The sequence below is a fragment of the Phyllobates terribilis genome, unplaced genomic scaffold (assembly GCF_046119375.1).
Source record: "Phyllobates terribilis strain yellow unplaced genomic scaffold, ASM4611937v1 Scaffold_5__5_contigs__length_657084704, whole genome shotgun sequence".
Taxonomy (NCBI): Eukaryota; Metazoa; Chordata; class Amphibia; order Anura; family Dendrobatidae; genus Phyllobates; species Phyllobates terribilis.
In genome coordinates, this window is record NW_027362765.1 from 390,358,775 (window position 1) to 390,386,454 (window position 27,680).

At 42.9% G+C, this 27,680-nt stretch overlaps 2 protein-coding genes across 5 annotated transcripts in view; one reads left to right on the forward strand and one right to left on the reverse strand.

Moving 5' to 3' along the window:
- Positions 1 to 10,795, forward strand: part of HOGA1 (4-hydroxy-2-oxoglutarate aldolase 1) — an 83,396-nt gene extending 72,601 nt beyond the window's left edge. For all 3 annotated transcript variants that reach the window (XM_073684972.1, XM_073684971.1, XM_073684973.1), the window contains one exon: positions 10,568 to 10,795. Coding sequence is in view for 2 of the 3 variants with exons in the window: in XM_073684971.1 (XP_073541072.1) it covers positions 10,568 to 10,717 (150 nt within the window). In the remaining variant the exon portion in view is untranslated. The remainder of the gene's footprint in view (positions 1 to 10,567) is intronic.
- An 8,385-nt stretch (positions 10,796 to 19,180) lies between these two features.
- The window catches only part of MORN4 (MORN repeat containing 4), a 31,870-nt gene continuing 23,370 nt past the window's right edge, over positions 19,181 to 27,680 (reverse strand). Inside the window, exon 5 of one of the 2 annotated variants that reach the window (XM_073684976.1) lies at positions 19,181 to 26,710. In XM_073684976.1, the coding sequence (XP_073541077.1) occupies positions 26,553 to 26,710 (158 nt within the window). In that variant the 3' untranslated portion in view covers positions 19,181 to 26,552. The remainder of the gene's footprint in view (positions 26,711 to 27,680) is intronic. The other variant, XM_073684975.1, reaches the window with a different exon arrangement.

Here is a 27,680-nt window from a genome sequence, read left to right on the forward strand (position 1 = left end):
CACCAGCAGAATAGTGAGTGCAGCTCTGGAGTATAATACAGGATGTAACTCAGGATCAGTACAGGATCAGTAATGTAATGTATGTACACAGTGACTGCACCAGCAGAATAGTGAGTGCAGCTCTGGGGTATAATACAGGATGTAACTCAGGATCAGTAATGTAATGTATGTACACAGTGACTGCACCAGCAGAATAGTGAGTGCAGCTCTGGGGTATAATACAGGATGTAACTCAGGATCAGTACAGGATCAGTAATGTAATGTACAGTATGTACACAGTGACTGCACCAGCAGAATAGTGAGTGCAGCTCTGGAGTATAATACAGGATGTAACTCAGGATCAGTAATGTAATGTATGTACACAGTGACTGCACCAGCAGAATAGTGAGTGCAGCTCTGGAGTATAATACAGGATGTAACTCAGGATCAGTACAGGATCAGTAATGTAATGTATGTACACAGTGACTGCACCAGCAGAATAGTGAGTGCAGCTCTGGAGTATAATACAGGATGTAACTCAGGATCAGTACAGGATCAGTAATGTAATGTATGTACACAGTGACTGCACCAGCAGAATAGTGAGTGCAGCTCTGGGGTATAATACAGGATGTAACTCAGGATCAGTAATGTAATGTATGTACACAGTGACTGCACCAGCAGAATAGTGAGTGCAGCTCTGGGGTATAATACAGGATGTAACTCAGGATCAGTACAGGATCAGTAATGTAATGTACAGTATGTACACAGTGACTGCACCAGCAGAATAGTGAGTGCAGCTCTGGAGTATAATACAGGATGTAACTCAGGATCAGTAATGTAATGTATGTACACAGTGACTGCACCAGCAGAATAGTGAGTGCAGCTCTGGAGTATAATACAGGATGTAACTCAGGATCAGTAATGTAATGTATGTACACAGTGACTGCACCAGCAGAATAGCGAGTGCAGCTCTGGAGTATAATACAGGATGTAACTCAGGATCAGTACAGGATCAGTAATGTAATGTATGTACACAGTGACTGCACCAGCAGAATAGTGAGTGAAGCTCTGGAGTATAATACAGGATGTAACTCAGGATCAGTAATGTAATGTACGTACACAGTGACTGCACCAGCAGAATAGTGAGTGCAGCTCTGGAGTATAATACAGGATGTAACTCAGGGTCAGTACAGGATCAGTAATGTAATGTATGTACACAGTGACTGCACCAGCAGAATAGTGAGTGAAGCTCTGGAGTATAATACAGGATGTAACTCAGGATCAGTAATGTAATGTACGTACACAGTGACTGCACCAGCAGAATAGTGAGTGCAGCTCTGGAGTATAATACAGGATGTAACTCAGGATCAGTAATGTAATGTACGTACACAGTGACTGCACCAGCAGAATAGTGAGTGCAGCTCTGGAGGATAATACAGGGTGTAACTCAGGATCAGTAATGTAATGTACGTACACAGTGACTGCACCAGCAGAATAGTGAGTGCAGCTCTGGAGTATAATACAGGATGTAACTCAGGATCAGTACAGGATCAGTAATGTAATGTATGTACACAGTGACTGCACCAGCAGAATAGTGAGTGCAGCTCTGGAGTATAATACAGGATGTAACTCAGGATCAGTACAGGATCAGTAATGTAATGTATGTACACAGTGACTGCACCAGCAGAATAGTGAGTGCAGCTCTGGAGTATAATACAGGATGTAACTCAGGATCAGTACAGGATCAGTAATGTAATGTATGTACACAGTGACTGCACCAGCAGAATAGTGAGTGCAGCTCTGGGGTATAATACAGGATGTAACTCAGGATCAGTAATGTAATGTAATGTATGTACACAGTGACTGCACCAGCAGAATAGTGAGTGCAGCTCTGGAGTATAATACAGGATGTAACTCAGGATCAGTAATGTAATGTACGTACACAGTGACTGCACCAGCAGAATAGTGAGTGCAGCTCTGGAGGATAATACAGGGTGTAACTCAGGATCAGTAATGTAATGTACGTACACAGTGACTGCACCAGCAGAATAGTGAGTGCAGCTCTGGAGTATAATACAGGATGTAACTCAGGATCAGTACAGGATCAGTAATGTAATGTATGTACACAGTGACTGCACCAGCAGAATAGTGAGTGCAGCTCTGGAGTATAATACAGGATGTAACTCAGGATCAGTACAGGATCAGTAATGTAATGTATGTACACAGTGACTGCACCAGCAGAATAGTGAGTGCAGCTCTGGGGTATAATACAGGATGTAACTCAGGATCAGTAATGTAATGTATGTACACAGTGACTGCACCAGCAGAATAGTGAGTGCAGCTCTGGGGTATAATACAGGATGTAACTCAGGATCAGTACAGGATCAGTAATGTAATGTACAGTATGTACACAGTGACTGCACCAGCAGAATAGTGAGTGCAGCTCTGGAGTATAATACAGGATGTAACTCAGGATCAGTAATGTAATGTATGTACACAGTGACTGCACCAGCAGAATAGTGAGTGCAGCTCTGGAGGATAATACAGGGTGTAACTCAGGATCAGTAATGTAATGTACGTACACAGTGACTGCACCAGCAGAATAGTGAGTGCAGCTCTGGAGTATAATACAGGATGTAACTCAGGATCAGTACAGGATCAGTAATGTAATGTATGTACACAGTGACTGCACCAGCAGAATAGTGAGTGCAGCTCTGGAGTATAATACAGGATGTAACTCAGGATCAGTACAGGATCAGTAATGTAATGTATGTACACAGTGACTGCACCAGCAGAATAGTGAGTGCAGCTCTGGAGTATAATACAGGATGTAACTCATGATCAGTACAGGATCAGTAATGTAATGTATGTACACAGTGACTGCACCAGCAGAATAGTGAGTGCAGCTCTGGGGTATAATACAGGATGTAACTCAGGATCAGTAATGTAATGTATGTACACAGTGACTGCACCAGCAGAATAGTGAGTGCAGCTCTGGGGTATAATACAGGATGTAACTCAGGATCAGTACAGGATCAGTAATGTAATGTACAGTATGTACACAGTGACTGCACCAGCAGAATAGTGACTGCAGCTCTGGAGTATAATACAGGATGTAACTCAGGATCAGTACAGGATCAGTAATGTAATGTATGTACACAGTGACTGCACCAGCAGAATAGTGAGTGCAGCTCTGGGGTATAATACAGGATGTAACTCAGGATCAGTAATGTATGTACACAGTGACTGCACCAGCAGAATAGTGAGTGCAGCTCTGGGGTATAATACAGGATGTAACTCAGGATCAGTACAGGATCAGTAATGTAATGTAATGTATGTACACAGTGACTGCACCAGCAGAATAGTGAGTGCAGCTCTGGAGTATAATACAGGATGTAACTCCGGATCAGTAATGTAATGTATGTACACAGTGACTGCACCAGCAGAATAGTGAGTGCAGCTCTGGGGTATAATACAGGATGTAACTCAGGATCAGTAATGTAATGTATGTACACAGTGACTGCACCAGCAGAATAGTGAGTGCAGCTCTGGGGTATAATACAGGATGTAACTCAGGATCAGTAGAGGATCAGTAATGTAATGTACAGTATGTACACAGTGACTGCACCAGCAGAATAGTGAGTGCAGCTCTGGAGTATAATACAGGATGTAACTCAGGATCAGTACAGGATCAGTAATGTAATGTATGTACACAGTGACTGCACCAGCAGAATAGTGAGTGCAGCTCTGGAGTATAATACAGGATGTAACTCAGGATCAGTACAGGATCAGTAATGTAATGTATGTACACAGTGACTGCACCCGCAGAATAGTGAGTGCAGCTCTGGAGTATAATACAGGATGTAACTCAGGATCAGTACAGGATCAGTAATGTAATGTATGTACACAGTGACTGCACCAGCAGAATAGTGAGTGCAGCTCTGGAGTATAATACAGGATGTAACTCAGGATCAGTACAGGATCAGTAATGTAATGTATGTACACAGTGACTGCACCAGCAGAATAGTGAGTGCAACTCTGGGGTATAATACAGGATGTAACTCAGGATCAGTAATGTAATGTATGTATACAGTGGCTCCACCAGCAGAATAGTGAGTGCAGCTCTGGAGTATAATACAGGATGTAACTCAGGATCAGTACAGGATCATTAATGTAATGTATGTACACAGTGACTGCACCAGCAGAATAGTGAGTGCAGCTCTGGAGTATAATACAGGATGTAACTCAGGATCAGTAATGTAATGTATGTACACAGTGACTGCACCAGCAGAATAGTGAGTGCAGCTCTGGAGTATAATACAGGATGTAACTGAGGATCAGTACAGGATCTGTAATGTAATGTATGTACACAGTGACTGCACCAGAAGAATAGTGAGTGCAGCTCTGGAGTATAATACAGGATGTAACTCAGGATCAGTACAGGATCTGTAATGTAATGTATGTACACAGTGACTGCACCAGCAGAATAGTGAGTGCAGCTCTGGAGTATAATACAGGATGTAACTCAGGATCAGTAATGTAATGTAATGTATGTACACAGTGACTGCACCAGCAGAATAGTGAGTGCAGCTCTGGAGTATAATACAGGATGTAACTCAGGATCAGTAATGTAATGTACGTACACAGTGACTGCACCAGCAGAATAGTGAGTGCAGCTCTGGAGGATAATACAGGGTGTAACTCAGGATCAGTAATGTAATGTACGTACACAGTGACTGCACCAGCAGAATAGTGAGTGCAGCTCTGGAGTATAATACAGGATGTAACTCAGGATCAGTACAGGATCAGTAATGTAATGTATGTACACAGTGACTGCACCAGCAGAATAGTGAGTGCAGCTCTGGAGTATAATACAGGATGTAACTCAGGATCAGTACAGGATCAGTAATGTAATGTATGTACACAGTGACTGCACCAGCAGAATAGTGAGTGCAGCTCTGGGGTATAATACAGGATGTAACTCAGGATCAGTAATGTAATGTATGTACACAGTGACTGCACCAGCAGAATAGTGAGTGCAGCTCTGGGGTATAATACAGGATGTAACTCAGGATCAGTACAGGATCAGTAATGTAATGTACAGTATGTACACAGTGACTGCACCAGCAGAATAGTGAGTGCAGCTCTGGAGTATAATACAGGATGTAACTCAGGATCAGTAATGTAATGTATGTACACAGTGACTGCACCAGCAGAATAGTGAGTGCAGCTCTGGAGGATAATACAGGGTGTAACTCAGGATCAGTAATGTAATGTACGTACACAGTGACTGCACCAGCAGAATAGTGAGTGCAGCTCTGGAGTATAATACAGGATGTAACTCAGGATCAGTACAGGATCAGTAATGTAATGTATGTACACAGTGACTGCACCAGCAGAATAGTGAGTGCAGCTCTGGAGTATAATACAGGATGTAACTCAGGATCAGTACAGGATCAGTAATGTAATGTATGTACACAGTGACTGCACCAGCAGAATAGTGAGTGCAGCTCTGGAGTATAATACAGGATGTAACTCATGATCAGTACAGGATCAGTAATGTAATGTATGTACACAGTGACTGCACCAGCAGAATAGTGAGTGCAGCTCTGGGGTATAATACAGGATGTAACTCAGGATCAGTAATGTAATGTATGTACACAGTGACTGCACCCTCAGAATAGTGAGTGCAGCTCTGGGGTATAATACAGGATGTAACTCAGGATCAGTACAGGATCAGTAATGTAATGTACAGTATGTACACAGTGACTGCACCAGCAGAATAGTGACTGCAGCTCTGGAGTATAATACAGGATGTAACTCAGGATCAGTACAGGATCAGTAATGTAATGTATGTACACAGTGACTGCACCAGCAGAATAGTGAGTGCAGCTCTGGGGTATAATACAGGATGTAACTCAGGATCAGTAATGTATGTACACAGTGACTGCACCAGCAGAATAGTGAGTGCAGCTCTGGGGTATAATACAGGATGTAACTCAGGATCAGTACAGGATCAGTAATGTAATGTAATGTATGTACACAGTGACTGCACCAGCAGAATAGTGAGTGCAGCTCTGGAGTATAATACAGGATGTAACTCCGGATCAGTAATGTAATGTATGTACACAGTGACTGCACCAGCAGAATAGTGAGTGCAGCTCTGGGGTATAATACAGGATGTAACTCAGGATCAGTAATGTAATGTATGTACACAGTGACTGCACCAGCAGAATAGTGAGTGCAGCTCTGGGGTATAATACAGGATGTAACTCAGGATCAGTAGAGGATCAGTAATGTAATGTACAGTATGTACACAGTGACTGCACCAGCAGAATAGTGAGTGCAGCTCTGGAGTATAATACAGGATGTAACTCAGGATCAGTACAGGATCAGTAATGTAATGTATGTACACAGTGACTGCACCAGCAGAATAGTGAGTGCAGCTCTGGAGTATAATACAGGATGTAACTCAGGATCAGTACAGGATCAGTAATGTAATGTATGTACACAGTGACTGCACCCGCAGAATAGTGAGTGCAGCTCTGGAGTATAATACAGGATGTAACTCAGGATCAGTACAGGATCAGTAATGTAATGTATGTACACAGTGACTGCACCAGCAGAATAGTGAGTGCAGCTCTGGAGTATAATACAGGATGTAACTCAGGATCAGTACAGGATCAGTAATGTAATGTATGTACACAGTGACTGCACCAGCAGAATAGTGAGTGCAACTCTGGGGTATAATACAGGATGTAACTCAGGATCAGTAATGTAATGTATGTATACAGTGGCTCCACCAGCAGAATAGTGAGTGCAGCTCTGGAGTATAATACAGGATGTAACTCAGGATCAGTACAGGATCATTAATGTAATGTATGTACACAGTGACTGCACCAGCAGAATAGTGAGTGCAGCTCTGGAGTATAATACAGGATGTAACTCAGGATCAGTAATGTAATGTATGTACACAGTGACTGCACCAGCAGAATAGTGAGTGCAGCTCTGGAGTATAATACAGGATGTAACTGAGGATCAGTACAGGATCTGTAATGTAATGTATGTACACAGTGACTGCACCAGAAGAATAGTGAGTGCAGCTCTGGAGTATAATACAGGATGTAACTCAGGATCAGTACAGGATCTGTAATGTAATGTATGTACACAGTGACTGCACCAGCAGAATAGTGAGTGCAGCTCTGGGGTATAATACAGGATGTAACTCAGGATCAGTAATGTAATGTATGTACACAGTGACTGCACCAGCAGAATAGTGAGTGCAGCTCTTGGCTATAATACAGGATGTAACTCAGGATCAGTAATATAATGTATGTACACAGTGACTGCACCAGCAGAATAGTGAGTGCAGCTCTTGGGTATAATACAGGATGTAACTCAGGATCAGTAATGTAATGTATGTACACAGTGACTGCACCAGCAGAATAGTGAGTGCAGCTCTGGGGTATAATACAGGATGTAACTCAGGATCAGTAATGTAATGTATGTACACAGTGACTGCACCAGCAGAATAGTGAGTGCAGCTCTGGGGTATAATACAGGATGTAACTCAGGATCAGTACAGGATCAGTAATGTAATGTACAGTATGTACACAGTGACTACACCAGCAGAATAGTGACTGCAGCTCTGGAGTATAATACAGGATGTAACTCAGGATCAGTACAGGATCAGTAATGTAATGTATGTACACAGTGACTGCACCAGCAGAATAGTGAGTGCAGCTCTGGGGTATAATACAGGATGTAACTCAGGATCAGTAATGTATGTACACAGTGACTGCACCAGCAGAATAGTGAGTGCAGCTCTGGGGTATAATACAGGATGTAACTCAGGATCAGTACAGGATCAGTAATGTAATGTATGTACACAGTGACTGCACCAGCAGAATAGTGAGTGCAGCTCTGGAGTATAATACAGGATGTAACTCCGGATCAGTAATGTAATGTATGTACACAGTGACTGCACCAGCAGAATAGTGAGTGCAGCTCTGGGGTATAATACAGGATGTAACTCAGGATCAGTAATGTAATGTATGTACACAGTGACTGCACCAGCAGAATAGTGAGTGCAGCTCTGGGGTATAATACAGGATGTAACTCAGGATCAGTAGAGGATCAGTAATGTAATGTACAGTATGTACACAGTGACTGCACCAGCAGAATAGTGAGTGCAGCTCTGGAGTATAATACAGGATGTAACTCAGGATCAGTACAGGATCAGTAATGTAATGTATGTACACAGTGACTGCACCAGCAGAATAGTGAGTGCAGCTCTGGAGTATAATACAGGATGTAACTCAGGATCAGTACAGGATCAGTAATGTAATGTATGTACACAGTGACTGCACCCGCAGAATAGTGAGTGCAGCTCTGGAGTATAATACAGGATGTAACTCAGGATCAGTACAGGATCAGTAATGTAATGTATGTACACAGTGACTGCACCAGCAGAATAGTGAGTGCAACTCTGGGGTATAATACAGGATGTAACTCAGGATCAGTAATGTAATGTATGTATACAGTGGCTCCACCAGCAGAATAGTGAGTGCAGCTCTGGAGTATAATACAGGATGTAACTCAGGATTAGTACAGGATCATTAATGTAATGTATGTACACAGTGACTGCACCAGCAGAATAGTGAGTGCAGCTCTGGAGTATAATACAGGATGTAACTCAGGATCAGTAATGTAATGTATGTACACAGTGACTGCACCAGCAGAATAGTGAGTGCAGCTCTGGAGTATAATACAGGATGTAACTGAGGATCAGTACAGGATCTGTAATGTAATGTATGTACACAGTGAGTGCACCAGAAGAATAGTGAGTGCAGCTCTGGAGTATAATACAGGATGTAACTCAGGATCAGTACAGGATCTGTAATGTAATGTATGTACACAGTGACTGCACCAGCAGAATAGTGAGTGCAGCTCTGGGGTATAATACAGGATGTAACTCAGGATCAGTAATGTAATGTATGTACACAGTGACTGCACCAGCAGAATAGTGAGTGCAGCTCTTGGGTATAATACAGGATGTAACTCAGGATCAGTAATGTAATGTATGTACACAGTGACTGCACCAGCAGAATAGTGAGTGCAACTCTGAAGTATAATACAGGATGTAACTCAGGATCAGTACAGGATCTGTAATGTAATGTATGTACACAGTGACTCCACCAGCAGAATAGTGAGTGAAGCTCTGGAGTATAATACTGGATGTAACTCAGGGTTAGTACAGGATCAGTAATGTAATGTATGTACACAGTGACTGCACCAGCAGAATAGTGAGTGCAGCTCCGGAGTATAATACAGGATGTAACTCAGGATCAGTACAGGATCAGTAATGTAATGTATGTACACAGTGACTGCACCAGCAGAATAGTGAGTGCAGCTCTTGGGTATAATACAGGATGTAACTCAGGATCAGTAATGTAATGTATGTACACAGAACTTTAAGCCTTTGGTGTCCTGTGCAAAAGTGATGACCCCATAATAGATGACAATCTTTTGTGATTATTTAGGGAACAACCACACTGGACTAAAAAAAATAATCTGAATTGTCATATGTAGATTTGTATTGGATTTTGCAGGGGGTTTTCCTCGGATTTCATCGTTTGCACTCTCAGGTGCAATCTGTTTGGAATTCTGCAGCATAAATCGTCATGCTATAGATATAACATCTACACTGCATGTGATCCTCCCTACAGATTTATCTATCATGTCACCCCATACTGTCTTCATATGTCATCGTTATTCTCTTATGTAGATTAGAAGCCCCCCTAAGATCAGGTCCCTGTTTACATTTTAGCAATTCACTTATTTTAACCATCACTTGTAGTACCACATTTCGTCTCTAGTGGCCACTGCAGGAAAAATGAACAGCTTGTGTCATCCTCTCTTGGCAAAATCAATTGTTTGCCAGGAGTTTGTAAAGTTTGTAGGGAGGGAGGGAGAGATAGTCTGCGGAGAGATAATTCCAATAAACAAACTTTATTTTTAATATTAAAGTTGGATAAACTTTTTTTTAATTGTTTTGAACTGAACTTAAAATATCTGTAGCGTAACCCGGAGCCCCTAATTTCATTCCATGTACGGCAGTGAAGTTGTACATTAATATTTAACCAGCTGTTATTGGACATGGTGGGTGGGGGTCTATTATTCTGCACCTGGCGGCACTCACGTTGGCATGAGCGGAGAATGGACATCATGTTCCCTCCATAAACCTCGAGCTCAGATCCCTCGATCATAAGTCGTTGTCTGAATTGTTCTCTCCTATTTATAGAAAATGACTGAACGTAATTAAATGAAGTAACGTGAACCTATAGAAGGTCAGCCACATAATGGAGGCTTCACATTCAGTTACTTGGCACATGACACTACAGGAACATGTATTAAAGGTGCACTCGCTTTTACAGAGGACCTTTCACAGCCGAATATCTCCACCGATTGCCACTGTTCTAAAAAAAAAAAGTTATCCTGGAAAACCCCTTTAAACTGTACAAGAATTGTGGTTAAGACCAAACTAGAATTTTTTTCCCGAATGTTTCGCCTTTATCTGTGTCTTCAGGTGACGCGCAGATTTGGGATCCCAGGCTTGAAGCAGGCCATGGAGTGGTTTGGATATCATGGAGGCCGCTGCCGTTCGCCCCTTGTATCACTGACTGAGGAGGAGGTGAAGGAACTGAAGAAAGTTTTTACTAATAACGGGTGGCTATAGTTACTGCACAAAGCCAAAGACGGAACCAGAAACTTTACACAGAAATGCTGATAAAATAAAAGTGCTGGTGAAATAAAACTCTACATTATGTTTTATTATCTCCTTTAGATTTCGTTGTGTACTATAGATTGGATTAATTTTCACAATTTGAAAGGGGTAAATCTGTGACGGGTCCAGACTTGCCAACTTTTTTGCCTTGTAGTTTCCTGTTCGATCTTAGACTCTGCAAAAAGTAGATGAGAAGCCTCTGCTCCTGGTTTACAACTTTCCAAATAAAAACCTGTATAAGGCTTCATTCACACATCTGATCTTTCCACGTATGAGCAAAACTGACCTGTTATTCTAATCAGAGTTTGAACAGAGTTTGAACAGAGTTTGAACAGAGTTTGAACAGAGTTTGAACAGAGTTTGAACAGAGTTTGATCAAAGTTTGATCAGAGTTTGATTGATCAGAGTTTGATCAGAGTTTGCTTGATCAGAGTTTGCTTGATCAGAGTTTGCTTGATCAGAGTTTGCTTGATCAGAGTTTGCTTGATCAGAGTTTGCTTGATCAGAGTTTGCTTGATCAGAGTTTGCTTGATCAGAGTTTGATTGATCAGAATTTGATCAGAGTTTGCTTGATCAGAGTTTGATTGATCAGTTTGATTAGTTTGCTTGATCACTATTTGATCAGAGTTTGATTGATCAGAGTTTGCTTGATCACAGTTTGATCAGAGTTTGATTGATCAGAGTTTGCTTGATCACAGTTTGATCAGAGTTTGATTGATCAGAGTTTGCTTGATCACAGTTTGATCAGAGTTTGATTGATCAGAGTTTGCTTGATCACAGTTTGATCAGAGTTTGATTGATCAGAGTTTGATCAGAGTTTGCTTGATCACTGTTTGATCAGAGTTTGCTTGATCACAGTTTGATCAGAGTTTGCTTGATCAGAGTTTGCTTGATCACTGTTTGATCAGAGTTTGATTGATCAGTGTTAGATTGATCAGAGTTTGCTTGATCACTGTTTGATCAGAGTTTGATTGATCAGTGTTTGATTGATCAGAGTTTGCTTGATCACTGTTTGATCAGAGTTTGATTGATCAGTGTTTGATTGATCAGAGTTTGCTTGATCACTGTTTGATCAGAGTTTGCTTGATCAGAGTTTGCTTGATCACTGTTTGATCAGAGTTTGATTGATCAGTGTTTGATTGATCAGAGTTTGCTTGATCACTGTTTGATCAGAGTTTGATTGATCAGAGTTTGCTTGATCACAGTTTGATCAGAGTTTGCTTGATCACAGTTTGATCAGAGTTTGCTTGATCACAGTTTGATCAGAGTTTGATTGATCAGAGTTTGATCAGACCTTGATTGATTAGAGTTTCTCATACGTTCAGAATTAAAAAAAAAATAAAATTCTGCATCTTCTGCATTCTGCAACCGAGTGCGATCTGATTTGTTTCACTGACCCAGTGACTTGCATGGCCGAGTGTGATCCGACCCTTGGATCAATGTCGGACATGTGTCCACAATTTTCACGGACATGTGAATGACCCCATAGACTATCACAGGTACGAGCAGAAAATCATGGATAGCACTCATACGCAAAAATCAGATGTCTGAATGAGCCCTATCACTTTGCTTTACTTTTGAGTAGGGCGTTGTGTAGACCAGTACATGGTGATCCTTCTCGGGTGCATTATCTCTATACAGTGACCAGTAGCTTAGCTACTGGGGGTCAGGAACAGGAGCGTCCGCCCAGGTCCCATGCGGATCCCCTGGCGAGCGCCATTCTCAACTACATACACTGTGGTGGTAAAGCAACGAGCCATGGGCCATTTTGCAGGTCGCTTTATGCCTTCAGCTTCCAGGAAGGTGGGCGCCCCCACAGGACATCAGGGTCCCAGCGCAGGCAGCATGATTTTTTTGGGGGGAATCATTACATTTTGAGGGCCACAAAGGTGACATCATTACTTGTTAAGGGACCCTCATTGAGAATCATTACTTTTTAGGGTCAAGCAAGAATCATTATTGCATTTTTTGGTAATTAGGGGGCATTAATACTTTTTGGTGTCACTCAGGGATTATTACTTTTTGTTGGGCAGTCAAGACAATATAACTTGATAACGGGGCATTATTACTTTTAGGGGGGCTTTTAAGGAGTATTGTTACTTTAAAGAAGCACTGAGGGCATTATTAGTTTATAGGGTACACTGACGGCATTATTAGTTTATAAGGTACACTGAGGGCATTATTAGTTTGTAGGGTACACTGAGGGCATTGCTGCTTTATAAGGGGGTTCTTGGGATATTATAACCTTCAGTTGGGCTCATATGGGTCTTTATTATTGTCTATGGGGCACAAAAGGGTAATAACTATGACACCAATATTTGTAAAGTACAGTATTTAGGGTACCACACCACACAGCAGGGGCAGCAAAAGGCCCAGCAGGATGAAGGCATTTTGTAGGATGAGAATAGGCAGAGACCGTACTAGAAATGTGAGAAGTCAAATGTGTCTGAGATGCAAACTCTGCAGATGACTCGTGGCTTGAAGAAGAAGAAGAAGAAGAAGAAGAAGTCTTCATGACGGTCTGGGCCAGATGGGAAAGATGGTGAGCCGCTATATATCTGCATTGTTTTCTCTTATATGGTATCCAGAACTGGTATCTACCAATATTTGGTCAGGGTACAGTCTTGGTCTGTGATTTTTATTCAGCAACAGAATTGTCGTCTGCGGAGGTGTCCACTTTTATTAGGGTACGCTCCTGCTGTCGTAAACATGCGCTACCTGCTTGAAGGCCCAATACGATATGTTTTGCTGAATGCTTAGCTATGCTTCTTACTGTGACATCACTGTGTGCATTATACCGGTATTGTGACATCGCCGCCTGCATTTTCTTTGTACTGTGACATCACCGTGTGCATTATCCTTGTACTGTGACATCACGAGGTGCATTATCCTTGTACTGTGATATCGCCGAGTGCATTATCCTTGTACTGTGACATCACTGTGTGCATTATCCTTGTACTGTGATATCACCACCTGCATTATCCTTGTACTGTGACATCACTGTGTGTATTATCCTTGTACTGTGATATCACCACCTGCATTATCCTTGTACTGTGACATCACCACCTGCATTTTCCTTGTACTGTGACATCACCACCTGCATTTTCCTTGTACTGTGACATCACTGTGTGTATTATCCTTGTACTGTGATATCACCACCTGCATTATCCTTGTACTGTGACATCACCACCTGCATTTTCCTTGTACTGTGACATCACCACCTGCATTTTCCTTGTACTGTGATATCTCTGAGTGCATTATCCTTCTACTGTGACATCACTGTGTGCATTATCCTTGTACTGTGATATCACCACCTGCATTATCCTTGTACTGTGACATCACTGTGTGTATTATCCTTGTACTGTGACATCACCACCTGCATTTTCCTTGTACTGTGATATCTCTGAGTGCATTATCCTTCTACTGTGACATCACTGTATTTATTATCCCTGTACTGTGACATCACAGTGTGCATTATCCTTGTACTGTGACATCACCACCTGCATTTTCCTTGTACTGTGATATCTCCGAGTGCATTATCCTTGTACTGTGACATCACTGTGTGCATTATCCTTGTACTGTGATATCACCACCTGCATTATCCTTGTACTGTGACATCACTGTGTGTATTATCCTTGTACTGTGATATCACCACCTGCATGATCCTTGTACTGTGACATCACTGTGTGCATTATCCTTGTACTGTGATATCACCACCTGCATTTTCCTTGTACTGTGATATCTCCGAGTGCATTATCCTTGTACTGTGACATCACTGTGTGCATTATCCTTGTACTGTGACATCACCACCTGCATTTTCCTTGTACTGTGACATCACCACCTGCATTTTCCTTGTACTGTGATATCTCTGAGTGCATTATCCTTCTACTGTGACATCACTGTGTGCATTATCCTTGTACTGTGATATCACCACCTGCATTATCCTTGTACTGTGACATCACTGTGTGTATTATCCTTGTACTGTGATATCACCACCTGCATTATCCTTGTACTGTGATATCACCACCTGCATTATCGTTGTACTGTGACATCACCACCTGCATTATCGTTGTACTGTGACATCACCACCTGCATTATCCTTGTACTGTGACATCACCACCTGCATTATCCTTGTACTGTGACATCACAGCGTGCATTATCCTTGTACTGTGACATCACCCCCTGCATTTTCCTTGTACTGTGATATCTCCGAGTGCATTATCCTTGTACTGTGACATCACTGTGTGCATTATCCTTGTACTGTGATATCACCACCTGCATTATCCTTGTACTGTGACAACGTCATGTGAATTCTCCTTGTCCTGTGACATCGCCGCCTGCATTATCCTTGTCCTGTGACATCGCCGCCTGCATTCTCCTTGCACTGTGACATTGCCGTGTACATTTTCTTTGTACTGTGACATCACAGTGTGCATTATACTTGTCCTGTGACACCGGCACCTGTATTCTCCTTGTACTGTGACATCACTGTGTGCACTATTATTGCACATTCAAGAGACCAAATTAATTATGTGCCATTCATTTTCTGAACTTGCTGCTCCGTGTTCATGATGTAATCGGGGGGGCCCAGACTATGTTTTGTTATGGGGGCCCATGGATACTTATTACACCCATGATGGTGATGTACAAAGTAATTTAACCCATACAACAAATGCTATTATTATTGATGCAGAAAGGAGAGTCAGGGTGAAGCCAGGTCTTCAGTATTTAGTGCCCTGTGCCTCCTTCAGCACTCGGCTACAAACTCCGAGCTCTAATTTTGGAGAATATGAATGAAATGTGATGTAAACTGGAGAGAAGCGTCACAGAATCCGCTGGGTGTGAGAACATTAGCATTTTTCAATCATGTAGCTGCCGGTATCCATTGCACATAAACTAAGGCGTAATGATTACATTACAGTACGATGCGCTGCCACAAAATACTTCTAGAATTAGCCGTGCCCTTCTACCAATGCATACCCCGAATTATTACCCAAGGGTTTGATCTCACATTAGCAGGGCATATAAACTTACTCATCATGAGATTCCCGCCGGATGATTGATGCCGTGTTTGACAGACGGGGAAGCGGAGGTAAACAAAAAAAAAATAAAAGTGACATCCCGAGGGCTCGTTCTGCCTCATATATTATGTACACACATCATTAAAAACTGCAGTGAATGGAAATAGGAAATGTGCTGGTCGGTTGCATCAGATTTTAGGCGCCATTAGGAAATGTTCTAGCAATACATAAATGGTCAAGTCCTGCAAAATATATAGGGGGGGGGGGGTGATGCGCCCTTACTGTAAATGAGAAGATTAGGAGTCACCAAGGAGTTCACGGACGATATCAAGATCATGGAGCTCAAAAGGTCACGTCTGTCCTATTCCATTATGTGCTGTTTGAAGTGCACTGTCCGTAATGTCTAATGGATGTGATAGCAGCGATGTCTGCACCGTTGTCAGTCAGCGCTAGCTGTAATATACAACCAACACTACTTGGACAACCCCTTCTTTATCTAGATGTTTGGCCCCGATAAAATAAAAAAGCTTTAACGCACCTCCCGTGTCGGCACCGTTCCAGCAATGTCGGCACTCGCGGTCCCGGGACTCAGTGGTATTGGCACTCGCGGTCCCAGTGTCACGGGAATGTGTCAGGTGTGACAGACAGTCGCTCTGGAGCCGGCTGTAGAAGGTCACTGCGCTTGGCATTGCAGACGCCTTCTTGATTCCCTCATCTCTGTAGTATAGTTTTATCCTTCTTCCTTTAGGACCCAGCAGCGACCTCCACCTTCTGCTGCTGATTGACACACCCTTGCTTGGTAGTTAAAAACTCTGAGTTGCTCCAGAGAGTCGCCAGTGATAGTTCTATGTACCTTTGTGCAGGATTGGAGCACTAGCAGTCGGCTAGCTTCTTCTCTGGTGCCCTTGTAGGACAATTGGTGTTATCTCTCTGGTGTCTGCTCAAGCTAAGGGTATCCCCTTTGTTTGTTTACTTTGTCTTTAGTTTGTAGTGTGGCCTGATTAGTGCTCACCCTGTCCCCTCCATATCTAGGGCCAAGCTCTAGGGACATTCAGAGCTGAGGTTCCTGCTCGGCGATACGTGTATAACCTATATAGGGACGGTAGGGTAGGCAGGGTGGTATTAGATCTGCCTAGGTGGTCTCCACTCACCCATTACCTAGTTGTTGGGCTCCCTCCCTCTTCCCGTCGTTGTGCACTTAGTCTTTACCTCACCTTGCATGACACCCGGGTCTCCTGTGTGGTTGTTGAAACTGTCGGCTGTCCATACCTCCTATGAAATTGAAAATGAAGAGGAAGTCAGAGATCAGTTGCATCTTGGACTTCCTTTTCATGGTCAATTTGACAGAAGGAGACAGTGACGCAAGCTCTGATTGGGCATCGAATTCACGTGTCACAACAACCGCACGAGAGCCCCGGGACCGCGAGTGCCGACACCGCTGGAACGGCGCTGGCATGGGAGTTGAGTATAAGCTTTTTTATTTTATCGGGGTCAAGCGTGGGGTATGAGAAGGAGTTGTCCAAGTAATGGGCAAATTCTTTAATGCCTTAGATGCTGGGGTCGCTGCTGACAGTAGAATCTAAGGGGTTTGATAGAGAAAGGAGACTCCTCGTTCTGTCAGCCCATTTGCACCTAGCCACAGGCTTGTAGGATACTATTGGGATAACAAGTAAATGGTCTAACATAGGGTCAGCCTTAGTTATTATATTAGGCCATACCATCCATGATGGAGTTCACAGACAGACGGACAAAAAAACAAAACATTAAAAGATAAAGCCCCTGTACAGTTTCATTGACGGGAACTTTTTGCAAAAAGGCTCCTGGAATGTGTTTATGGATGAAAATTAAAAAATAAAAATAATTACATGGTTTTAAAGATGCAAAATAGATAGGTCCATAATGGTGGTACAGCCGAGGCCATTGACTGACTACATTGGTTATCGTGCTGTCATCATTGCAGTCACGCAAACAAAGACCAGCGGGGAGCACGAGAGCGGTGGTGGGTGTAACCGTTAAGCAGAGGCTCTTTTATTATATTCTCCATTTTTCCAGTCAATTTTTTTTCTTTGCAGAACTTGGAAAATCCTTTTAAGAGGTAAAAGGGAAACGGTCAAGACCCCCCAAGTCCCCTCAGACTTCCCCAATTAACATTTTAAATTCTAATTCGGTATCCCAATCATGTCCCTGATAGCCCGGACAACTATTGCAACATGCGCAAAAACACCTTTTATTGACATCCTTGGAACTACACTACATAGTCTTTTCTAGCAGTTCGGCCTTACATACTGCAATCATGCCGCCATGGGTGTGAGTTACGTCTTCCCGATCGCGTCCGCGTCATCTCTTCTGCACGAGAAATGTTGAGCATGCTCGTGCTGCTGCTCCCTAATGGGCATGTGCAGTGCACCGATGAAGCTGGGGAGACTACACCTGGCTTCATTGCACATGACTAAGACGTTAGGATGTCACCCTCACCCTCAAGATTTCCATTGCAGAAGAGCTAATGCAGCCAGGCAGGAGGATGTCATACAGTGCAATCATATCCCCAACCATAGAATAGTACCTATAGCTATTGGCAATGCTCCCTATTACAAGCTTTAAAAGGGGCTGTCTCGTGAAAACAAGTTATCACCTATTGATCAGTGGGGATCCTACCGCTAGGACCAGCACTGATCGGCAGAACGGGGCACGTTCATCCCGCATAGAACAGAGCAATGGTGCGCATGCTTGACTGCCGCTCCATGCATTCCCTATGGGGTCGCCAAGCACTGCCCTTGCTTTTTTCCGGCAGCCCCATAGAGAATGAGTGGAACGGTGGTCGGGCTTCCATCTTGCCGCTCCATTTTGTTCTCCATCACAGATTACAAATCCCTTATTCTACCTATCGGTGCGGATCCCAGAGGTTGGTTTCTTGCGTATATGTGATTATTTATTTTCACCGGTTAACCCCTTTAATATCTCTACTCATTGCTATCCTCATTGTGCTCTGGAAAGCTAGCCTCCCATCAAGCAAGGCTTTTGGCAAGTGACACGTTGAGACTTTTTACCTCTTGTGATAACTGCAAAAAATCCATTGACTTTGACCTTATAGACTTGCAACTTTTACGCTACCCTAAGCTCTACAAACAGTTGGGCAAATGTCTTTGGTTACTTCTTACATCTTGTTCTTCCTCCACCTGTAGTAGTTACAGGAGTGGCCGGTATGTGTTGGCTCTTTACTTCTGCCAAGCTCCAGTCTTCCTCCCTCATGTATCCAAAGTAAATCCCGTATTTGCAATGTCTCCCGTCAAGACGTTAACAAATGTCCACAGTCAGCCCTTAGGACCAGCCAAGGATCCTCATAAAAAATAAATACACCAGACAAGCCAAGGATTGAGTATGTGACTTTAATGCATTTCAAGTATAGTAGAATTCAGACATAAGACAACCAAGGCACAAGTCTCCAAACAGACAGATCGTGTGGTGCGTCGTAGACATTCAATAACTGCAAGTGAATATTTAGGTACACATATAAATAAGCGAGAAGTGCTGAACATATATGTCAAATCAATTCACAAAATGAACATTTACATCCAAAATGGCTTCATAGTGACAGTGATCCCTTTCGATAAATCTCTGCTCCTGAGATTCAGTTGCTGGAGCTCAGTTTAGGGTTAATTATGGACTCTAACCCTTAACCCTGTACCTTAATAAAATCTGAAGGCTTATATGACCCGAATACCAAGAATGGTCTCACCAAATAGCATTGCTACCTTCCAATCTTCAGAGTTTGGAGGATTAAATGACTCAAATACCAACAGTGGCATCATCAAAGCGTATCGCCACCTTCTCACCTTAAGAGTTTGGAGGTCTACATGACCCAAATACCAAGAGTATACCACCAACAAGTATCGCCACCTTCCAAGCTTCAGAATTTTGAGGTCTACATGACCCAAATACCAAGAATGATCTCACCAAAAAGTATCGCCACCATCCAAGCTTCAGAATTTGGAGGTTTATATGACTCAAATACCAAGAAAGGCATCATCAAAGCGTATTACCATCTTCTCACCTTCAGAGTATGGAGGTCTACATGACCCAAATACCAAGATTGATCTCACCAAAATCTATCGCTACCTTCCAAGGTTCAGGATTTGAAGGTTTATATGACTCAAATACCAAGTGTGGTATCACCAAAAAATATTGCCACCTTCTATGCTTTAGAATTTGGAGGTTTACATGACCCAAATACCAAGAGTGGTATCGCCCAAGGGCATCTCCACCTTCAGACTTTGGATACTTACATGACAAAAATACTAAGAGAATACCACCAAAAAGTATCACCACCCTCTGAGCTTGAGCGTTTGAAGGTTTAAACGATCTATATGCCAAGAGTGGCACCACCGAAGTGTATCACCACCTTCTGATCTTGGAAGTTTGGAGGTCTATATGACCCAAATATTAAGAGTGGCACTATCAAAAGATTATTTCCAACTTCCATCCAACCTTGAGAATTTGGAGGTTTATATGACTCAACAGGTATTGCCACCTGCTGAGCGTGAGAGTTTGAAGGTTTATACAACCTATATCGCATACCAAGGGTGGCATCAACGAGTATCGCCACCTTCCCACCATTAAGAGTTTCAAGGTATAAATAACCTAATTACCAAGAATTGCACTTCGAAAGAGTATCGGGACCTTCCAACTTTGAAGGTTTATAGGACTTAATTACTAAGAGTGGCACCTCCAATGAATATTGCCATAACGACTCTTGGGATGAAAAAAGTCCAATTTACAGATATCAATGCAGGTAAGGCTGCTATCTGACCCAAATACAAAATACTGGAAATGATTTATTCTTGACACGCTGGGATGGGATTTGGCATGAAGGCCATGGAGTGGGCGCATGTGCCGATGGCAAAAGAATGTTGGGCAACTTGAGTTGGATGATGGTAGGGTTTCCAACAATTAACCAATCCTGCAGATAGATCATGTAATATTCCTAGGAGAACCTTTTTAAATGCTGGGTCCACTTTTTAAATCAATTGCTATTTTTAATCTCCCTATGAGGAAAAAAATTAAAATGTCTTTCCAGTTTTGTTTCTACAACTTCGATGTAGACACTTTGGGAGATTTATGAGCCAATCTCAAGTCATTTTTCATTTCTGCTTTTGCGATTGAAAAAAGACACCTATGTTGTGATTGGTTGGACTTTAATGCTTTTTCACTACTAAACCTCCAATTGGTCATAATGGATCCAAAGTTACCCAGCCCTAAGTCTTAAAGGGAATTTGTCAGTAAAATCAACCTCCAACCCCCACCATCAAACACATATATGAGCCTACGGGTCTTTGAAATGTAAAACAATCTACAATCTACAAGCTTCAACCTCAGACTTGTTAAGTGCTCTGTCACTCCCAGAGCACTTAACACCTCATTTGCATATGAACAGAACTGCAAATTTTTGGGGAAATGCAGCAACTGATTGAAATGTAAATCCATCGACACCTTTATCTTTTATAAGTCCTAAATGCAAATATATACAGTTTGGGGTTGATCTTACTGACATATATACAGTTGAGGGTTGATTTTTAAGGTGCCCAGATATAGGAGACCAAAATTGGTGAAAAATGGACGATATCAGCCAAAATGAATGTATCTTGGGTGGAGTTTAGCAACGAATGACTGACTGATGACACACCAAAGAAGTTGGCCAAGATTGAATTCTTGACCGCTAGTCAGACGAAAGATCCTTCCCGGCAGGGGTTGTTCCATCTTTGACTAGCGTCATTGAACATTGACGGGCAGATTGAACGCCTGTAACAGCCACCAGGTCTGAAAAGGTGTACAGCTGAATCGGAACAAAGATCGTTCTCCAGATGATATTTCGTTGGATGGTTTTTCATCCTTCAACCTACTTCTATCCAATGCGTGTGGCCACCTCAAGACAGAACTTTACTGGGATGTCAGGTATCATACAGGTGATAGACTCCAAAGCCCAGTGATTTACCACTGAAAATCCAGAGCCATAGTTGATCATCTACAAGATGCCAAAAACCTAAGCTGTTGGTGGGTTTTTATTTCTTTCCATTTTTGGACCATGAGGCATTTGGGCAAAGACCCAAATTACAAACAGCTATAACAATGGGAATGCTTTCCCCACATCTGTCACGGGTGTGTTGCCACGAAGATCGTCACGAGTACACAGCCTGACTTCTCGCAGCTGACTTGTTGGTGCTTTGTGTTTTCTCGGCAGTGAAGGAGTTAATTCTCTCTCTCTCTGGGCTAGCTGAGGTCCAGCCTCGCCCAGCTGCAATCAATGCTTCGTTAGTGAGACTCCTTTATATTCCTGCAGGTCTGTTTGTGAGGTGTCGGTGAAAGCTTTTCATTCAGACTTACAGAGCGGATCGTGGTGTTTGGAGTTGCTGAGATAAGTGTATTTGGAAGTTTTATTTCCCTTTCCTCGCTTTATCATTTATCTCCTTTCCCGTTGGTGTTCCCTCTGTTGTAGTTGTGTTGAAGTTGTATGCAAGGTGGTTTTGGTTTTTCCCTTGTACTGTCTCGTTCGTCTAAATACTGTGTGTGGGCATATTATTGCTGGTTCCCAATTGTTGTGATCGGGGTCCTTCTCAGGACTAGATTACTGTGGTGCAGGGATCCTCAGGAGGTAGGGGTTACGCTGGCGGCCTGGACCTCTGTACCTTTAACAGTACCTCCAGGATGAGGGATTAGTCAGGGCCCCAGCTTAGGGTCAGCTTAGGCCCCCTACCTCCAGTATTCTGTGACAGTGTGACAACATCTCATGCATCATGGACATCATTAGAAGTTTTTCTGTAAGACTACAAAAGGAAATTTTTGATGGGGAAAGTCAAGAAGTTTCCATACTTGGTAATTTATTTTTGGGCAGGTCTACTCAGGTCAACATTGGCGCTTAGTAAGGGATGAATATGACACATTCACATAAAAAGCGGTGAAACACCTAAGAATGGTTATATCCGCCGTGTTGAAGACAGAAGAAGCACTTTAAAGGGGGTGTGGGGTGTAACACAACATTGATGGCCAATGCCCTGGGCTAGCAATGAGCCACTGGTGAGTGTCTAACCATTTGGATCCCCACAAGTTAACAGTTTTAAATAGCCACGGTGATCCATCAAGCATCGTGGCCACTTATCTATTCATCCAGGCACAGTGAAATGTCTGTACATATTCCTGAGCCTTTAAACTGCAGCTCAGCCCCATTTAAATTCTGTGGCACATTTCCAAATATGTATTATTATTTAGTTTTGGTGTCATGTAATAAATACATTTCTGCAATTGGTTTTGCTTTAAAACCTTTTATACGCTCTTCAGCAGCTTGCATATATTTCAATACATTGCAAGCAGCTGGATTCCGCTTACTCTCCAGCTTCTCACTTCTCCTGAATGCTCATCTATGCGCAAATCTTATCACAATTACTGAAATCAAAATAAGATTTGAGCTTACATGAGCATTTATAAGTGTAAACAGAGGCTGGAGACTGACCCAGGGAGTCCAGCTAAAGAGAGTAAGACTAAACAGGACTGAGCAGCTTGCAGTGTATTGTAAATACACGCAAGCTGCAGAAGCAAAACAGCTGAAAAAATGTAATCAAAACCAATTGCATAAATAATTTTACAACACATAACTCATACGATGTACTAAAATACCATGCATAGGTGAATTAAGTGAATGATACTAAGCCCCACATAAGGTGTCTGAGCCTGTGAAACTATCTCTCTAGGTTAGTTGGTGGTTTGCACGTAGGACAGACTTATTTCCAGCCCCCTGATTGAGACATCAGGGCACAGTTCAGCTTTAGAAATTTAGGACATTGCTGGGAAGATTTATTTGGACTGGCCAGACTAAAGAAGCCTTCAGCACTGAAATAAATAAATTCCCATTTTTATGCAAATATTAACATCTTTAATATATAGGTTTGCAAGTCTTTGCCATGGGGAATATCTAAAGGGGTGCAGAAATAGCATTTGTACCTCATGCCCGGGGGGCCCCCAAGGCTGTTCTTCTGCAGAAGAACACATCAATATTAGTAATTAGTATTGTATTAATGTCACATAGTAGGTCGGGGCCATTTCATACATTTTCCACTGGGGACCAGGATTTGCAAGTTATGACTCTGATTTTGCACAAATCAATAGTGCATTTTAATACATGAAACTTTGTGATGAACGTGTCAAGGAAAAGACCAAGAAGATGGAGTGAACACTATATTCATTTTACTTGTTTGCTGCCACTGGTGGCCTGTCCTCCAACACAACATCCCTCACCGGCCCTTTGCTCCACACCTACCATCTGCCATTTATAATTCTGGTGATTTTTTTTTTTATATGGAGCTTTTGGACCCCCTCAAGCACCAAGTCCAAGGAGGGATTGTCCTACATTAGGATATTTTCCCCACAAATGCCCCAATTATATAAATATTTTTGGAAATCCCTATCAAAAATTCTCTTTTGTTCCATATCAGCCCTATCTATATTGGTCAACCAAACCCCAACTGTGACTAAACAAGACACGCACGGGATCCGGGGGTAAGCACCAGCTTTTTAACATTTAGATGAGTATTCAGTATAGGAACTTTGTCTACGCTTAGGTACGGTTAGACCTTACGATTAATGGGTCAAGAAATGGGCCGTGTCAGAGAATGCGTCGTTGGGACTGGAGCTAAAGGAAACCATAGTCAAAATTGGCCAAAAATGGTCCAAAAGTCAACCTTTTCGTCATCCCATGTGTTCACTGATGAGGAGTATGTAAACATTTATGGGCTGGAAATAATGCACATGGTGGCCCAACGTAAGGGTCAAGCAAAAGGCATCTAACAAATGTTTGTGTCGACAATGTTACACAACGTTTTTTTGCCAATACCGGCACCTGACTATGTATGGAACAATTACGATAACCCTCACCAGTCTGCGGGATTATCGGCCATTATCACTAACCATACCCCAATGACTAAGGGCGAGCGTTACATTTAACATTCGTAACTGCCAATGAACGGTGCCGTGAAATACATTCAACCCGTCCGATAGACATAAAGTAAGACCAACGCCTGTAAAGTTTCCTCTTGGCAGATACTTGGTGCAGAAGAAAAATAGTAGAGGGCAGGTATCAAACTGGTCACCATTGGCACCATCATGGGTGGGGGGTCCCAAGTGTATGGGGGAACGGCTGCACCTCCCTGCTGGGTGGACGAAGTGTTGTATCTCCTTCATCTTCAGGATCAGTAGGGGTCCCAGAGGTCGGAGTCCCACCGATAGTAAAATGATGGCACATAATGGGAAAACCCCAGCTTGAACATTGCTAAAATATTTCACATAAAACCTGTCCCTTTTAGATAAGGAATCTTATAGATGAGCCAATGAAAGCAGTTATGCCCACCCGAGGTCATCAATATAAGATTGGTGGCACCCCCACCGCTCACCGGTGCCTCGGCCATTGGATGTACACCATGTTCAGAACCAGAACACAACAGCTCCACACACCGCGTAGTGGCCGTTCTCAGGTACTGCAGCTCAGCTCTCATTGGACTGTATATATTTTGAACTGCCAGCTTTGGTTTGCTGTGTTGTTTGTGAATCCACTGACCGAGGCAACATGGCCGATCGTGGCCCCCACCCCAGCTATGCTCTCGTTATACCTTGATGCTTGCCAGCGCCTTGTACCCATCGGCTCAATCATATTCCAAAAAAAAAAGTTGATTTTGTACCACTGATATTTGCAACGTGATGGTTGTCAGCTCTCTCATCCTACAGTAAACCCGTGTAGCCAATAAAAGAAGAAGACCACCCCATACAGACATTACCGGAAACATTCCTAAAAACCCCATGCAAATACTTTTTTTTTTTACCTGTAATATCAAGAAGCTTCGCCGTATTATCGCTGATAATAACAATCCACAGTAGATTATTTCTATGTGGCCGATACTATCGCAGCAAGGATATAACTAGATCAATTAAACAATAAAGGGTTAATATGGAGGATACAAGGGCCCTTAGATAAAATAACACCCATTTCAGATGGAAGGTGTCCTCGAAGGCAGTTATTGTGATGTCTATGGAAGGGGCCGATCCTGTTCAAGAAGGTACCGCCCCCGAGGAAGCAGGATGGGACATACCTCTGCATAGGCATGCCCCATCCTTAGGCAGCGAATGCCTTTAAGGTATAAAATGTCAGTCCATGCTTTCAGCAATACACCTGTGACGTTGTTGGAGTGTCATCTCGATGAAAGGTGTATTGCATTTCAGTCCTCTAAATATAATGCCCATGCAAAAAAAACTGTGCAAAAATAAAACCCTGTGAAGAGAGAAGGTGTCGGAGTATACCGCAGGGATCGTATTCGTTGCCGGCTGCTGAAGCGGAGGAGGGCTCTTTATCACTGGAGGAGGCACTGTATCATTTCCATTGCACTTGGAAGGGTTAAGCAGCAGATTATTACATAGAAGAAGACTCTGTCCCCGTAATAAATAAACATATATATATTTCTATAGCGCTATATGCCATTCACAGCGTAGAATACAGCAGTCTGTCTGCTTTTACCAGCAAGCAGTGTAAACAAGCCAAAAAAAAAGGAAAAAAGCTGAGTGCACTTGTAGAGCGTGATCGGGGGGGGGGGGGGACGACGGACGACCATCCTCAGGTAGGACGACCATCCTTAGGGAGGAGGGTGGGGGGACGACCATCCTCAGGTAGGACGACCATCCTTAGGGAGGAGGTTGGGGGGACGACCATCCTCGGGGACCGGGACATCGGCCACTCAGACTTGGTTGGCAGCCAGGCAGCAGGACGCTTTAGAGGCACTCATAGCCCTCTGGATTACCGCTTGACATTTCTCTCGCTTCACCAGTGTATTGTTCTCGAAGAGGCCTTCGTTTCGAGGCGCTCCATGGGAACCGTCGGAAAATGTCAAAAGACCTGAGAGTTTGAAAAAGTGCGAAAAAAAAAATAATTGGAAAGTGGTTGTACGTAAAAGAAAAAAAATAACAATAAACTAAAGGGGTTATCCAATATTTATAAAAAAAGACTGCTGTCCTCAGGCTGTGTCTGGTACTGCAGCGTCAAACTGCAATAACCACAAACAACTACTTCTGGAAAAGGGCAGCCACATTTTCCTAATATTCCTTTGCAACCCCTTTGATGATATGTAGAAAGATTATAAAGTATGTGAACCCCCTGAACACCATTTTATTACAAATCCATGGTCACTATAGGGGTAGTCACTCAAACCCAACCCCTTTTCTAGTGCAAGTCCGGCTCAAAACTTACACAAGACAGTATTGGATGACAGATGAGTACCCCAAAATGTGATTATCGCTGTTTTAGCTTATAAAGGGGGTCACCTCGATGCCATCCATATGCCCTAATATATCACGTGGGCTGCCTTTGTGCCCTTATGGGATCAGTGAGGATCTGGAATCCAAGATTCCCCCCGATCACTAGTATAAAGGGGCTGTTTGATTTTGCCAGCACAAAGTCTCTTCAGCTCCTATTGACTCGATCAGCGACCTCTCTTGGTGCCCAACGCTGGCCATACCCACTAGACTTAGGTCTTCTGAGACATTCGGGAGATGTTTTGCCTATGTAGGGGGTAAAGCTGATTGGGCATGTTGAATTTCAACATGCGTGATCATTTATTCTCAAAGGAGATAAGCCGATGCGAGCAAATCTGGCATCAGCTAGCTTCTTCCCCAATGACACTGTCATGGGTGTGTCGCCACGAAGATCGTCTCGATTACACAGCCTGACTTCTCGCAGCTGACTTTTTGGTGCTTTGTGTTTTTCGGCAGTGAGGGAGTTAATTCTCTCTCTCTCTCTGTGCTAGACGAGGTCCAGCCTCGCCCAGCTGCAATCAATGCTGCTGTAGTGAGACTCCTTCATATGTCTG